Below are 14,017 nucleotides of genomic sequence, written 5' to 3'. Positions count from 1 at the left end.
CAGGCCAACGATCATAGCTCCTTGTAAATTATCTCAACGACTCTCAAGGGTGCTTACCTCCTTATGTTCCTCTTCCATCTTCCATGTCTCTCACTTCACTGCCCATTCCAGTCGTGCCACGCACCTATTGCACCTGACTCTGTTTCTGCTTCCTATACCTTCCATGTTCCAGCAGACCACCATTGCCCCCACTCTTGCCCGGTCTTTCCCTTCATACCCTCCTGCTGCACACGCTGCGGAGTCCCGTCTCACTTATCCATCAGTGGACACGTCCACACACACACGCTGAGTATGTTGTCCCAATACCCATAACAACTGCAATAAAGTCAAGCAAAGCTCAAATGCAAGTACCGTAATAAACGCAAGAAACGCTCGCTTGCAACTACTGTAATGAACTCAAGCAAACCCCCACCCCAGTCTGTTCGTTGGCTGTCCTCCTTCGAACGCTCCACGATTATACTGGTCCCCAAAATAGCAGCAGTCACAGGTCTGAAAGACTACAGGCCTGTTGCCTTGACATCTGTCGTCATAAAGTCCTTTGAATGCCTTGTGCTGGACCACCTCAAGGGCATCCCAGGTCTTGAGCTGGACCCACTGCAGTTTGCCTATTGCGCTAACAGGTCTGCGAATGATGCCGTAAACATGGGTCTGCACTTCATCCTTGAACATTTTGACAGCGAGGGTACCTATGCAAGGATCATGTTTGTGGACTCCAAACTTCTCCAGCTCAGTGTGTCGCCTACTATCACCTAGTGGATTGAAAGCTTCCTGACGGGCAGGACACAGGAGGTGAGGCTGGGGGTCACCACCTCATCCATGTGCACGATCACCAACGGGGCACCCCAATGTTGTGTCCTCTCCCCTCTGCTCTTCTCGCTCTACACAAACGACTCCACCTCGAAGCATCCGACTGTCAAACTCCGGAAGTTCGCAGATGACACCACACTCATGGACCTCATCAAAGATGGCAACGAATCTGCATATCGACAGGAAATGGCGAGACTGGAGCATTGGTAAGGTCAACACAACCTGCCATTGAACACTCTAAAGATTGTAGAGATGATTGTGAATTTCAGGAGGCATCCTACACCTCAGCGGCCCCTGACGCTGTCCAACTGTCTTGTATCAACCGTCAAGACCTTCAAGTTCTTGGGAATTACATACTCAAAGGACCTGAAGTGGGAGATGAACATCAACTTCATCCTCAAAAAAAGCAGAGGATGTGCGCCTTTTGAGGAAGCACGGCCAGTAACATTAGCTGCTGAGACAGTTCTACACAGCAGTCATCCAATCAGTACTGTGTAACTCCATCACAGTCTGGTTTGGGGCCGCCACAAAAAAGGACAAACTCTGACTGCAACGCACAATCAAAACCACTGAACAGATTGTTGGTAACACTCTACCCACTCTTCAATAATTGCAACCAACTCGAACTAGGTCCTTTCGGACCCTCCACAACCTGGCCACCGACTCTTCCAGCTCCTTCTGTCGAGAAAGCGCTACTGATCAATGCAAGTCAAAATTAGCAGGCATTCGAACAGTTTTTTTTCTCTCTGGCAATTAAGTCATTAAATTCTTGATCAGCGAACCTAGTATTTTCTACCTTGTGCCATTGTTGGGACACACCCTCACATGCTGCTGACCTAATCAGTATTAGTATTGGTAACATATTTTGTAGACTATAGAACGATTTAAACTCCTCCCTTTGCACAATTGTAATTGGACTGGTCTATAACGGGAACTGCGAACAGGTAAAGGCACTCTGTACAAGCTTAACACAATGTGGGACATTGATATACTCTTATCTCCTACCTGTTCTAAGTCTGAAGACTCTAGCACAAATGTGACTCTGATAAGGAATCCATCCATCCATTCGTGTTCTTTGCCGCTTATCCTCACGAGGGTCACGGAGAGTGCTGGAGCCTATCCCAGCTGTCAACGGGCAGGAGGTGGGGTACACCCTGAACTGGTTGCCAACCAATCGCAGGGCACATGGAGACAAACAGCCTCATTCACAATTACACCAAGGGGCAATTTAGAATGTCCAATTATTGTTGCATGTTTTTGGGATGTGGGAGGAAACCGGAGTGCCCGGAGGAAACCCACGCAGGCATGGGGAGAACATGCAAACTATAAAGGCGGGTCCGGGATTGAACCCGGGACTGAATTGTGAGGCCAACGTTTTACCAGCTGAACCACCGTGCCACCCTGATAAGGAATAGTTCCTATAAACAGTACTCTGTCTAAGTTATTTTTTCTTGTTTCCATGTTGGTGTGTGACATTTATAATAAATCTGGTTGAGGAAAGATATGCTTGTGAGGAGGGAATGATCATGTGTATGGTATGGCTTTTTTCACGTGACATCATAAGTCACATGACTTTTGTTTACGAAGCCCACTGGACGGAAAATCTAGAATACAACTTTACAAAATTGGGTGGCTTATGGTTGTAAGAACAGACAAATAATGGGGTCTGACACTTCAGGTATTGTTTACAGTACCTTTTGCTGGGCATTCAGCTAATTTACTCTGGTATCCTCCACACTTTTTACATATCTTTACTCGTGGTAGAGGGCTATGCTGATCGCTTTTTTCGACTGTGCGCTCCAGCACCTGGTTGACTAACTTTTCGCGCATACTCGGTGAGTTGGTAGCGAAAATTATGCGGTCTCTGACCATCTCATCGCTGTTTGTGTAGTTAGTCTTTAACCAACAGCTTGATTTCTGTAACAAAGTGCTCACATGACTGTTAGGTCCAAAGCACGGACTTCTCGCTCAATGTAGACCCAGAGGTCACGGCACCAGGATAGAATGATTGAGACAGAGGCAGAGTTATTTTTTACTAAACTGCAGTTTAGGGAGAGCTTGGAGGAGCAGAACATATCCTCCACACCCGCACGTAAGACTCTCTCCGAGCCCCCCCAAAACCACACATTTTATTGAGTTTCACACATAGGGAGGGGGAGAGAGGTTTCACAAGACAAGTAAAGTTGTTATACAGAGACAGTTAATCTTCTCAAGGCCGGGTGTCCTCTGAGTAGACACAGTTCTTCCTGTTACAAAAACCCACAAGAATGCAGCTATCATAAATTTGCAGTCACCTTGAGCTCTTAAACTTCCCATAGACAAACAGCACACACACACATCCCTGCACAGCAACAGAGTAATTAAAAGAGATTTATGACACATGAGGAGATACATTTCACAGGCCTCTGTGAAATGTGTAAGCTTATCTTACATTTCCCCCCTGTTGTGGATTTTTGGAACATCAATTGAGCTCAGTCCTATAACAGGTTTTAGAGCACAACATCATAATAATGCACAACATAGGTACCCAGTCAGGGGGAGGCGAAAGCCCTCTTAATAGGGAAAAATTCCTCCCCTGCCCTCCGCTTGGAGCGACAGCCTCATGGCCTGGCTGAGAAGGGAATCAAATAAAAAATGGCAGGGAACACAGTAAACCTAAATAAAGAGGTAAAGAAAGCGGAGGACAGAGGTTACTAGCACATGTCCTCACTGGTGGGGTTTGGTTCTCAGTACCGCACCCGTAGACAGTAGGAAATCAGTCAGTATTTATACCTGGTCGTCACCATAGTAGCTGCTTTAAGTGACAGGATGGACCTTTTTGGTGTGGGACTGGTGAATCCACGTCTCTCTCTCCGCGATTTTGACAGCTGTGGGTGTGGTCAGGAGCACTGTGAATGGGCCTTCCCACCTCGGGCTGGACCAGCACTTCCTCTTGATGACCTTTTTCAGCACCTGGTCTCCAGATCATTTGCTCTTTTCACATTGTCATTTTGGAAAAGTCTAAGCAGCCAGTCTGTCATGGGGTCAAGTTCCCCTTTTTCCTCCTGTACTCCTGACGCTTCCCATAATGGAAGATTAAAAGGTCTTCCTTTTACTGCTTCAAAAGGTGTGACGCCTGTTACTGTTGGAACTATTCTCATGTATGTTTTGACTAAGGGCAAACACTCTGGCCATGGTTTCCCTGTTTCTTCCATGGTCTTTTTGAGTCTAAGTTTGATAGTGCCATTAGTTCTCTCCATTAGTCCTGCACTCTGTGGATGATAAGCACAGTGATGTTTTAGGCTGATCCCTAGATGTTGGGCCATTTCTCCAATAATTTGGTTAACAAAATGTGACCCATTGTCACTCCAAATAACTCTTGGAATACCGTGATCTGGGATGATGTTTTTACATATAGCTTTTGCTACTGTCAGTGCATCTGGCTTTTTTGCTGGGAAGATTTCTACCCATTTTGAGAATGAGTCCACTATTACTAAGCAGTACTTGTGTGGACCGGATCTGTTCAGTTCTATGAAATCCATGTGGATGATTTCAAATGGGTAAGACCCTTGTGGGCACTTCCCTCTTGTAGGTCTGACATTTCCCTGAGCATTGTGTTTGCAGCATGTGAGGCACGATCTGCAAAAAATTTTAAAATAGGTAATGAGGCCTTTAGTACAGTAGAAGTTATTTTCTACTATCCCCACCATCCCCCTGTTGTGACATGGCTTGGCCCATGACTCAATTTAGCCACTTGCTTGAAAAAGACTCCGAGGGAGGCAGGGTTTGTCCAAAACTCTGTAAATGCCCAGGCCGTCCATTTTTGCTCCTGCTGCAGTCCACTGTTGCTTTCCATTCAGCGGCGCATTGTCCTGCATGTCCTTCAGAACTTGGAGAGGGATGATGTCTTGCTTCTGCGAAGGATGTGTCGTTCGTTCACACTTATCTTCATCTGTGCTGTCTGCTTCTTCTTGAACATGGGTGTGGCTGGTTCCCATCGCTGCTTGTTTTTTGCTGCTTGGTCAGCTTTAGCATTCCCTTGGGAGACTGGATCTGTGGCTTTCGTGTGGGCTTTGCACTTACAGACAGCAATTCTCCTTGGGAGTAGAACTGCTTGGAGTAAGGCTTTGAGCAGATCAGCATGCTGGACTGGTTTTCCACTTGATGTTTGCATGCCTCTCCTGGCCCATTGTGCAGCAAAGACGTGGAGCGTTGAATAGGTATATTGGCTGTCCGTATATATCGTGACCTCTTGACCTTGGAAGAGTTTGCATGCTTCTGTGAGTGCCACGATTTCTGCTGCCTGCGCTGACCAGTTGCCAGGGAGCTTTCCCTCTTTGAGTATTGCCTCTTCTGTTACCACTGCATAGCCTGTATTGTTCTTCGTCTGTCATCTGTGTTGCAGTTCTTTCTAGGTCATGGACAACTGAGGTTGGACCAACGTTGTCAAGGTCCAGTGAATAAATTTCATCCGGTGGTCCGTTTCCTTGGCTGACACAGGCGTCCATCTGTTCCATAGATTTGATTGGTTTGATCCCATCTTCCGTGGCAATCAGGTTTATTCTCAGTGCTGTCAATAGGTCTCTGCCCATTAGATTCACAGGGCAGGTGTTGCTCATAACAAACTTGGTTTCAATTTGTTGGCCATCTTCATCCTCTACCAACACCGGGTGAGACCATAGTTCGCTTTGTGCTAGGCCTCCAGCTCCTATCACTATGATTTGTCTTCTGGAAGCTTTTACTCCCTTAACTGGATCTATCAGGACTGAATGGTCTGCTCCAGTGTCACATAAAAATTTTGTTGGTTTTTTTAATGGCCCAACTTTGAGCCACCGAAATGGTTTGGGTCTTAAGCGGTCTTCCAGATTTAAGATGGAGAGGTCGAAAACTTGGATTGATGATGCTTCCTCCGGGTCTGGTGGTTCTTCTGGCTCATCACCCTCATCTTCCTCTCCCTCTGATAGTCATTGATCATATTGTGGATTGAATGGGGGGTCTCTTGATGGTCCTCGGTTGTTCCCTCCCTTCCGGCTGTCCGGGTGGGGGCATTCACGTGCCATGTGTTCCTCTTTCTGGCAGTTGAAACACTTCTTGGGACTCCTGCATTCTCTAGTCAGGTGTCCTGGTTTCCCACAGTTGTAGCACTTCAGGCTTGGTCCCCCTTTTTGTTGACCTTGACCTCTTCTTTGACCTCTTCTTTGCATAGCGTACACCTCAGAGGACTCGTGTGTCTCAGTAGACGTCGTCATTCCTCTTATGGCTGCAGTCAGCGCTGCCATGGCTGTTGTGCTGTCCATTTCCTTCTTTCTTCTATGGTTCTCCTCTGCATGACTGGCCCAGTCCATCAATTGGTTGGTGTTCAAAGTTCTGTGAGTCACACAGTGTTTTTGGATGAACCCGCTGATGTGTGGTTGGAAACCGTCCATAAGGCATTGTCTTAGCTGGCTGTGGTAGGGACCATTGTCGTTAGCATCTTCAGGCAGCCCACTGTTGGTTTTGAATATTCCTTCCAGTCTGATCTTGAAATCATGGACTGATTCTTCTGGTTTCTGGCGGCACTGTCTGATTTTGCTGTAATCTGGTGGCTTCTGGTAAGCTGTCATTACTCGCTCCAGTACTTCATCCATCCTGGTAGTCAGGAGGGGGTCATCTGGGCGTAGGATTGGTCCATTGTTTCCTCCACGGGGGTTAAAATTTCCTCTCACTCTTCCCCAACGATGTTTCAGCGCTGTCTTGAATGCTGTCTCCACTTCAGTCCCATTAAGGTGAAAAGAGCTTTTTAGTTCTCTGAAATTAGAACACCAGGAAACTGGTTCTGTCTCTGGATCCCCCAGGCCTGTACAGGCTTCAGAACATTCAGTTGCTGTCCATGGTCTTGGCACTAGGATGGTGGGTTCGTTATCTCCATCCATCCCATAATGAGGATTGGCAACAGCATACAGTGGGTACATCTCTGCAGCTCCACTTGTAGTTACACTTGGCCCCGCTGGGTGGCGTTGTTTCCTTGCTGGGGTCTGCTCCTGCCAATCAGATAAGCTGGGGTAGATGTTCACTTTTGTCTCATCAGCTCTCCGACGTCCCCCTCTGGTGGTGATCGGCGAGAATGCAGGGGCTGCAGGATCTGTTGCCTCTCTCCAATCTTCTTCTTCCTCTTCAGCCCCGCCTTCTGCTGGGCTTTGGCTCACCGCTCGGGTGGTTTCACTTCCTTTTGCGCTTGCAGCTTGCTGGTGTGCGTTTCCTGTTGCTGCTCTCCTTTGTGGCGCGGTTGTTTCTTCATCTGGCTTGATGCCAAGGGCGGCAATCAACCCCCCTCTTTGTCTTTCTCGTCTCTCTCTTTTTCTTTGTTCTTTTTCTTTTATATCTCTCTGCCTTTTAACACACTGGTCTTCCCAAATTTTCAACTTACTTAGCTCCATCTCAACTTTCCCTGTCTTCTTTCCCTTTCTCACCTTTTCTTCCCATCGAGTTTTTATGCATGCTTTTAATCTCTTAATTTCTTCTGGATCTTTAAGATCGGGTCGGAAATAATATTTATTGACCCATTTTTCCAAATACTCACAACTACCCGGATGATGTCTCTGCATAAATTTCACATCAGGAGGTTCAGTCACCTCTTTTGTCTCTGCTTGTCCCATTTTTTTGTCCTTTGTTGCTCCTAAGGCGAGATTTATTTTAGAAAATTCTGAATTTTGACGGGTGTGGTTGGGGCTCATGAACCTCCTCCTCCTCTCACTTGTGCAGCGTCCTGCAGCGTTTACTCTATTTTAGTTTCACCTAGAAACTTCGTGTATGCAGAAACCTATTCTGCTTAGTCTCACCAAGAGACTTACACGTATTTTACGCGTATGCAGAAACCTATTCTGCTTGGTCTCACCTAGAGACCTACACGTATTTTACTCTTTACAGAAACCTATTCTATCTGTGTCTCACCTAGAGACAAGTTTTAAAAGGCAGGAAGTATCGGAGCGGTCCTCACACACCACTTTTAGTCTCCTATTTTAACGTAATTTTACTACTTGTTAAATCTGGGTTTATTTCCGCTCTATTTTATTTTTAGATGTTAAGTTATACCATATAACCATCCTATGAGACCAAATAAGTTTTATCCTACCTCAGTGCCGTGGCCCTGGTCCGTTGGGACCCGTCACCCGACAGTCCAGTCCGGCGCTGGATCAGCGATGCGACCGATCCTTCAATGGAGGACACTGGTACCAGATTCTTGGTCTTGTTGATCCTGCGTCGTTCCAGGCGTCAAGCTGTTGGGTTCCCGGGTTTCGGCACCAGAGAAAATGTTAGGTCCAAAGCACGGACTTCTCGCTCAATGTAGACCCAGAGGTCACGGCACCAGGATAGAATGATTGAGACAGAGGCAGAGTTATTTTTTACTAAACTGCAGTTTAGGGAGAGCTTGGAGGAGCAGAACATATCATCCACACCCGCACGTAAGACTCTCTCCGAGCCCCCCCAAAACCACACATTTTATTGAGTTTCACACATAGGGAGGGGGAGAGAGGTTTCACAAGACAAGTAAAGTTGTTATACAGAGACAGTTAATCTTCTCAAGGCCGGGTGTCCTCTGAGTAGACACAGTTCTTCCTGTTACAAAAACCCACAAGAATGCAGCTATCATAAATTTGCAGTCACCTTGAGCTCTTAAACTTCCCATAGACAAACAGCACACACACACATCCCTGCACAGCAACAGAGTAATTAAAAGAGATTTATGACACATGAGGAGATACATTTCACAGGCCTCTGTGAAATGTGTAAGCTTATCTTACAGTGACTCACAGTTACCTTGCGCCTTCTCGTGAAACTTGTATTTACCAATATGGGGTTTGATTTCGGAGTGAGGTAATCAGAGATTTTTTTTGTAATAATTTTTTAGCAACTTATTTTCGTTTGTGGTCAGTGTCCACATATTGCTGACATTCTGTCCTTTATTGCCGATCTACAGCAGGAGGAAACTGCACTTTTCCTCTTAAGCTCTGTTTTTAAGTGCTCATGTGAACATGACTTTGCCGTGTTGCTTGAATCTCCGCCACGCATCTGGTGAATTGGATGTGTTGGAACACCGAACACTTCCTCGTTATCTCAGTTTTTTTTCCCCCCCGAGTCCGTAGTTATAGTACTGTCACTTTGACACCATGTTATGATCTTGCTGTTGTGTTCTTGAATAACGTAGACGTGAGTCCAAGTGTACTATTTAACATGGGTTACATTTATTTCGCCCCCCCCCCAGCCCTCTCTTGCTCACTTCCTTATCATCCTATGTCCCCGCTGACGTCGACACTGACACAATCACACCACACTTGCTATATACGAAAAGTACTAAAGCTCAATCAAATAATAACAAGACGATACTCACTCTCGAGTTTCACATGTGGGTTCTTTATTGAACACTCCAGCATAAGTGCCTCAATCACCTCCAGTTACAGTGTTCCTTTGTCAAAGGACTTTCAAGATAAACGATCAAATGATAACTGTAGCTAAAACATTACAGTATACACTTATCGGTTCCTATCCATGATATGTAGACGCAACCTTGCTGTCCAAAATGGCGTTGTAAACAAAAACACGTGGTCAGCGTGACCTCAATGAAAAGTATTGGTTGGACACCCCTCCTTTGAACAGTCAATCACCGCGTCATGCAGAAATGTTCTTTAATGAAAATTTTCAATTTAGAAATTCAGACAAGTTTGGACAAAGTGTTCCGTAAGTGAATTCTTATAAGTTGCCAGCTCTAAATTTGTGTCCCTGAGCTAATATTTTATGCTATTTTTGGAAACTCCACAGTCCATGCCCGAAAAACTGTGAATCAGTTTTTTATTCACAACCCATGCATGCATGAGCTACTTTTTGTTCCTCACACAAGTTAAGAATCAATGGTCTACAAACCCCAATTCCAAAGATGTAAAAATGTAAATTAAAAACAGAATACAATGATTTGCAAATGCTTTTCAGTCAACCTGTATAAGTGTTTTTGATAAATGGGAGATTTTTTTTTGACACATGACAATGGCTCAATATCTTGCGAACAATGCAAAGAGGATCAAAATACTGCGTTTTATCATTCTTTTCCGTCATTCTGTGTATAGTGTGTGATTTTTTTTTTTTTTTCATCAGGAGACATATTTCTGATTTGTTTTGATTATACATGAAAGACATACATTCCCCGTTAATAATTTAAGTATATGCATGGTTGTGATATTGCTTTGTCTTAAGTATGGACAAAGGAGAACAGCAGCAGAAGAGTAAAGAACATTTTTCAAATTGCTTGGTGAAAATTAAACAGGTCGACAAAGTGAAGGTCAAGTGTGGGAAGTCAAATAAAAAATGGCAGACAATAACATACAGCAAAAGAGATAACACAAGATTACCTCATAGAGGCTGTAACATGAGATTGATGCAATGAGGAGTGTGAGGGAGGCTGTATTTTATTTCTATTTATTTACACCAGGGGTCTCAATCTCAGTTTAGCTTGGGGCTGCTGGCGGCAGAGTCTGTTTGAGGCTGTTTTTTATTTTTTTTTAACACTAACTAAGATGAAGGACACTGGCATGAACAATGTGTGTTCAAAACAACAGGCAAAAAACCTCAATGTCAATGCTGATGTAACTTTCACTCACTAAAAAATGTTTCTTTACTTGGATCAAGTTTGGTTGATGTGAGATCGCCAACAGCCACCTACCCAACCTTGATTGGTAGGTTTGTCATCTCCGTGCACAACACAAAGTGACATTCATATAAAACCTGAGGGCTACACAAATATTAAACTTTCATTTTAAGGTAGGGGCCACAAAATATAGTCCCGTGGGCTGCTAGTTTGAGACCCCTGATCCATAGTATGATTTTGTCAGTTTGACAGAAATAAATAAATAACTTTATGTATTTAATGGCCTGCATTTATTTACCTGCATAGGATACACCAGTTAAAGGAAGAGAACGGAGACATGAAGACACATGTGCACAGACTCAAGTCTCACGCTGAGAAACTGGACCAGGTGAGTTGTATTTATTGTATCCCATGTGGTAAGTCAATTCAGTTATACCTTGACTTCTGTGCAGCCTTATGCACACAGACATCACAGCAGGCTTGAAACCCTGCTCTTTTTCTTAGTGCAGAAAAATAATAATCGCCACAGTCATCCGACTGAAGCCCAAGTCTTTATGTCCCTCATGTCCGTCGGTGTTAGTCATTCCTGTTTTTTTGGTTTTTTTAGGAATGATGTTAAACTTCATTTCCACGGTCATTGCTTTTCTTCGGCTGGACCAGCATTGCTAAAAAAAAAAAAAAACAGCTTTCTTCTTTCTTCTTTTGGGCCATAATACGTAAAAAAGTGGGCGAAAAGGGCAAATAAACTCCCAGTGCACAAACACAGATAAGCAATATGCATGAGCCAACCAGAAACACGATGGTGCCGGGTCCATTATGGTGGACAAGACAGGGGCGTCGTAAAGTCGAAACGTTTTAGGGCGAGACCGTCTGAATCCGAGAACTCCGTGTATTGCATCTTTTGTATGTTACTTTTTGCAGTCTAATTTACGTTATTTGTACTTACATATCTGACTTTCACATTTGCTGCTTGAATTTTCCTGACTTCTTATGACAGAAAAGAAGAAAATTGAATGCCTTTTGTTGTCACAATGCAAGATTTGTTTTTTGTAGAGTAATCATATGTTATGTGTGTTTGCCCATTTATACTTATTTTTTCCTCTCTCTTAGAGAACCACATCCACACAACTAATCATATGATCGAAGAGACTTGAATTGTTTTCATGGAAACAAATATATATGAAAAAAGTCACATTTTAATTTTAAAGTATTTTTATTAGTGTCAAATGAAGGATTATTGTATGAATTTGGGTTTCTTAACCCACCGGAGGTGCCCGAGGCACATCCTAACCAGTTCCCCTAGCCACCTCATCTGCGTTAGCTTAACTATGAAGTGATCCTGGATAACTGAGTTTCTCACCCTATTGTGAAAGTAGAGACCGAATACCCTGCTAAAGAAAATAATTTGGGCCTCTTTTATCCTTAATCTTGTTCTTTCAGTCATGATCCACAGCGTGTGCCCATAGGTGAGGGGAATAATGTATATCAAATGGCAACAAGAGCTTTGCCTCTTGGTTCAGCTTCGTCTTCACCACAACATGCCGATGCAGTTTCTGCATCAATGCAGACACTGTACCAATCAGAATGTCCAAGTATGTAACAACAAACAAGGAATTTGTCTCCGGCAGTCGATGCCTTCCTGGTACGACATTCATGTTGAGTACTGAGAAGAACAAACAAACTACCAAGAACGAAGGACAATAGACATTCAATGAATTTTATTAATTGAAGATGAAGATCAAGGAATACATATATTCCTTGTAAGAGTCACTGTTTTAGCATTTGGAGCAGTCCGAGTACGTCAACCCCAACATTATGTTAAGTTTATACAGCGTAGGATGACTGGTGGTGGGTAGGAAGATTAAGAAGACAAAGGTAGAGCAGAGAACCATATGGTGGAAGCTGAGAAAGGAAGGATGTTGTCCGACCTTTTGAAAAGAGGTGAGAACAGGCTCTCGATGGACAGCATAAGCTCCCGGAAGACTGGACTATGACAGCCAAGGTAATCAGAGAGACAGGCAGGAGAGTACTTGGTGTGTCTTTTGGTAGGAAAGGGGAGAAGGAGACTTGGTGTTGGAACCCCAAATACAGGGAGTCATACAAGGAAAGAGATTAGCGAAGAAGTGGGACGCTGAGAGGACTGAGGAGAGGCGAAAAGAGTACATCGAGATGCGACGTAGGGCAAAGGTAGAGGTGGCAAAGGCTAAACAAGAGGCATATGTAGGCATGTACACCAGGTTGGACACGAAAGGAGAAAAATATCTACAGGTTGGTCAGACAGACGGATAGAGATGGGAAGAATGTGCAGCAGGTAAGGGTGATTAAGGATAGAGATGGAAATGTGTTGACTGGTGCCGGTAGTGTGCTAAATAGATGGAAAGAATACTTTGAGAAGTTGATGAATGAAGAAAATGAGAGAGAAGGAAGAGTGGAAGAGGCAAGTGTGAATGACCAGGAAGTGGCAATGATTAGTAAGGGGGAAGTCAGAAAGGCACTACAAAGGATGAAAAATGGAAGGGCAGTTGGTCCTGATGACATACTGGTGGAGGTATGAAAGCAATTTGGAGAGATGGCTGTGGAGTTTTTGACCAACTCATTCAACAGAATACTAGCGGGCGAAAAGATGCCTGAAGAATGGAGGAAAAGTGTTCTACTTCCCATTTTTAAGAACAAAGGCGATGTTCAGAGCTGTGGGAATTATAGAGGAATAAAGTTGATGAGCCACACAATGAAGTTATGGGAAAGAGTAGTGGAGACTAGACTCAGGACAGAAGTAAGTATCTGCGAGCAGCAGTATGGTTTCATGCCTAGGAAGAGTACCAGAGATCCATTATTTGCATTGAGGATGGTTGTGGAAAAGTACAGAGAAGGTCGGAAGGAGCTACATTGTGTCTTTGTGGATCTAGAGAAAGCCTATGACAGAGTACCAAGAGAGGAACCATGGTACTGCATGCGTAAGTCTGGTGTGGCAGAAAAGTATGTTAATATAGTACAGGGCATGTATGATGGCAGCAGAACAATGGTGAGGTGTGCCTTAGGTGGGACAAGAATTTAAGGTGGAGGTGGGACTGCATCAGGGATCAGCTCTGAGCCCCTTCCTGTTTGCAGTGGTAATGGATAGGCTGATAGATGAGGTTAGACTGGAATCCCCTTCCCCATGATGTTCGCAGATGATATTGTGATTTGCAGCGAAAGCAGGGAGTATGCAGAGGAACAATTAGAAAGATGGAGACATGCACTGAAAAGGAGAGGAATGAAGATCAGCCGAAGTAAAATTGAATATATGTGCGTGAATGAGAAAGGTGGAGGGGAAGAGTGAGGCTACAGGGAGAAGAGATAGCGAGGGTGGAGGACTTCAAATATTTAGGGTCAACAATCCAGAGCAATGGTGAGTGTGGTAAGGAAGTGAAGAAATGGCTCCAAGTAGGTTGGAACAGCTGGTGGAAGGTGTCTGGTGTGTTATGTGACAGAAGAGTCTCTGCTCGGATGACGGGCAAAAGTTACAAAACAGTGGTGAGGCCGGCCATGATGTACGGATTAGAGACGGTGGCGCTGAAGAAACAACAGGAAGCATAACTGGAGGTAGCAGAAATGAATATGTTGAGGTTCTCGCTC

General features: G+C 44.4%; 1 protein-coding gene across 4 annotated transcripts in view; it reads left to right on the top strand.

Annotated features, from left to right (window-relative positions):
• rab11fip4a (RAB11 family interacting protein 4 (class II) a) overlaps positions 1-14,017 on the top strand; it is a 125,116-nt gene that overhangs the window by 67,264 nt on the left and 43,835 nt on the right. For all 4 annotated transcript variants that reach the window (XM_061845658.1, XM_061845660.1, XM_061845659.1 and 1 more), the window contains one exon: positions 10,709-10,790. In XM_061845658.1, the coding sequence (XP_061701642.1) occupies positions 10,709-10,790 (82 nt within the window). The remainder of the gene's footprint in view (positions 1-10,708; positions 10,791-14,017) is intronic.

Source organism: Syngnathoides biaculeatus, chromosome 16, assembly GCF_019802595.1.
Source record: "Syngnathoides biaculeatus isolate LvHL_M chromosome 16, ASM1980259v1, whole genome shotgun sequence".
NCBI classification, from domain to species: Eukaryota; Metazoa; Chordata; class Actinopteri; order Syngnathiformes; family Syngnathidae; genus Syngnathoides; species Syngnathoides biaculeatus.
Note: the sequence above shows the minus strand (reverse complement) of the source record. Positions and strands in the feature narration are given on the sequence as shown.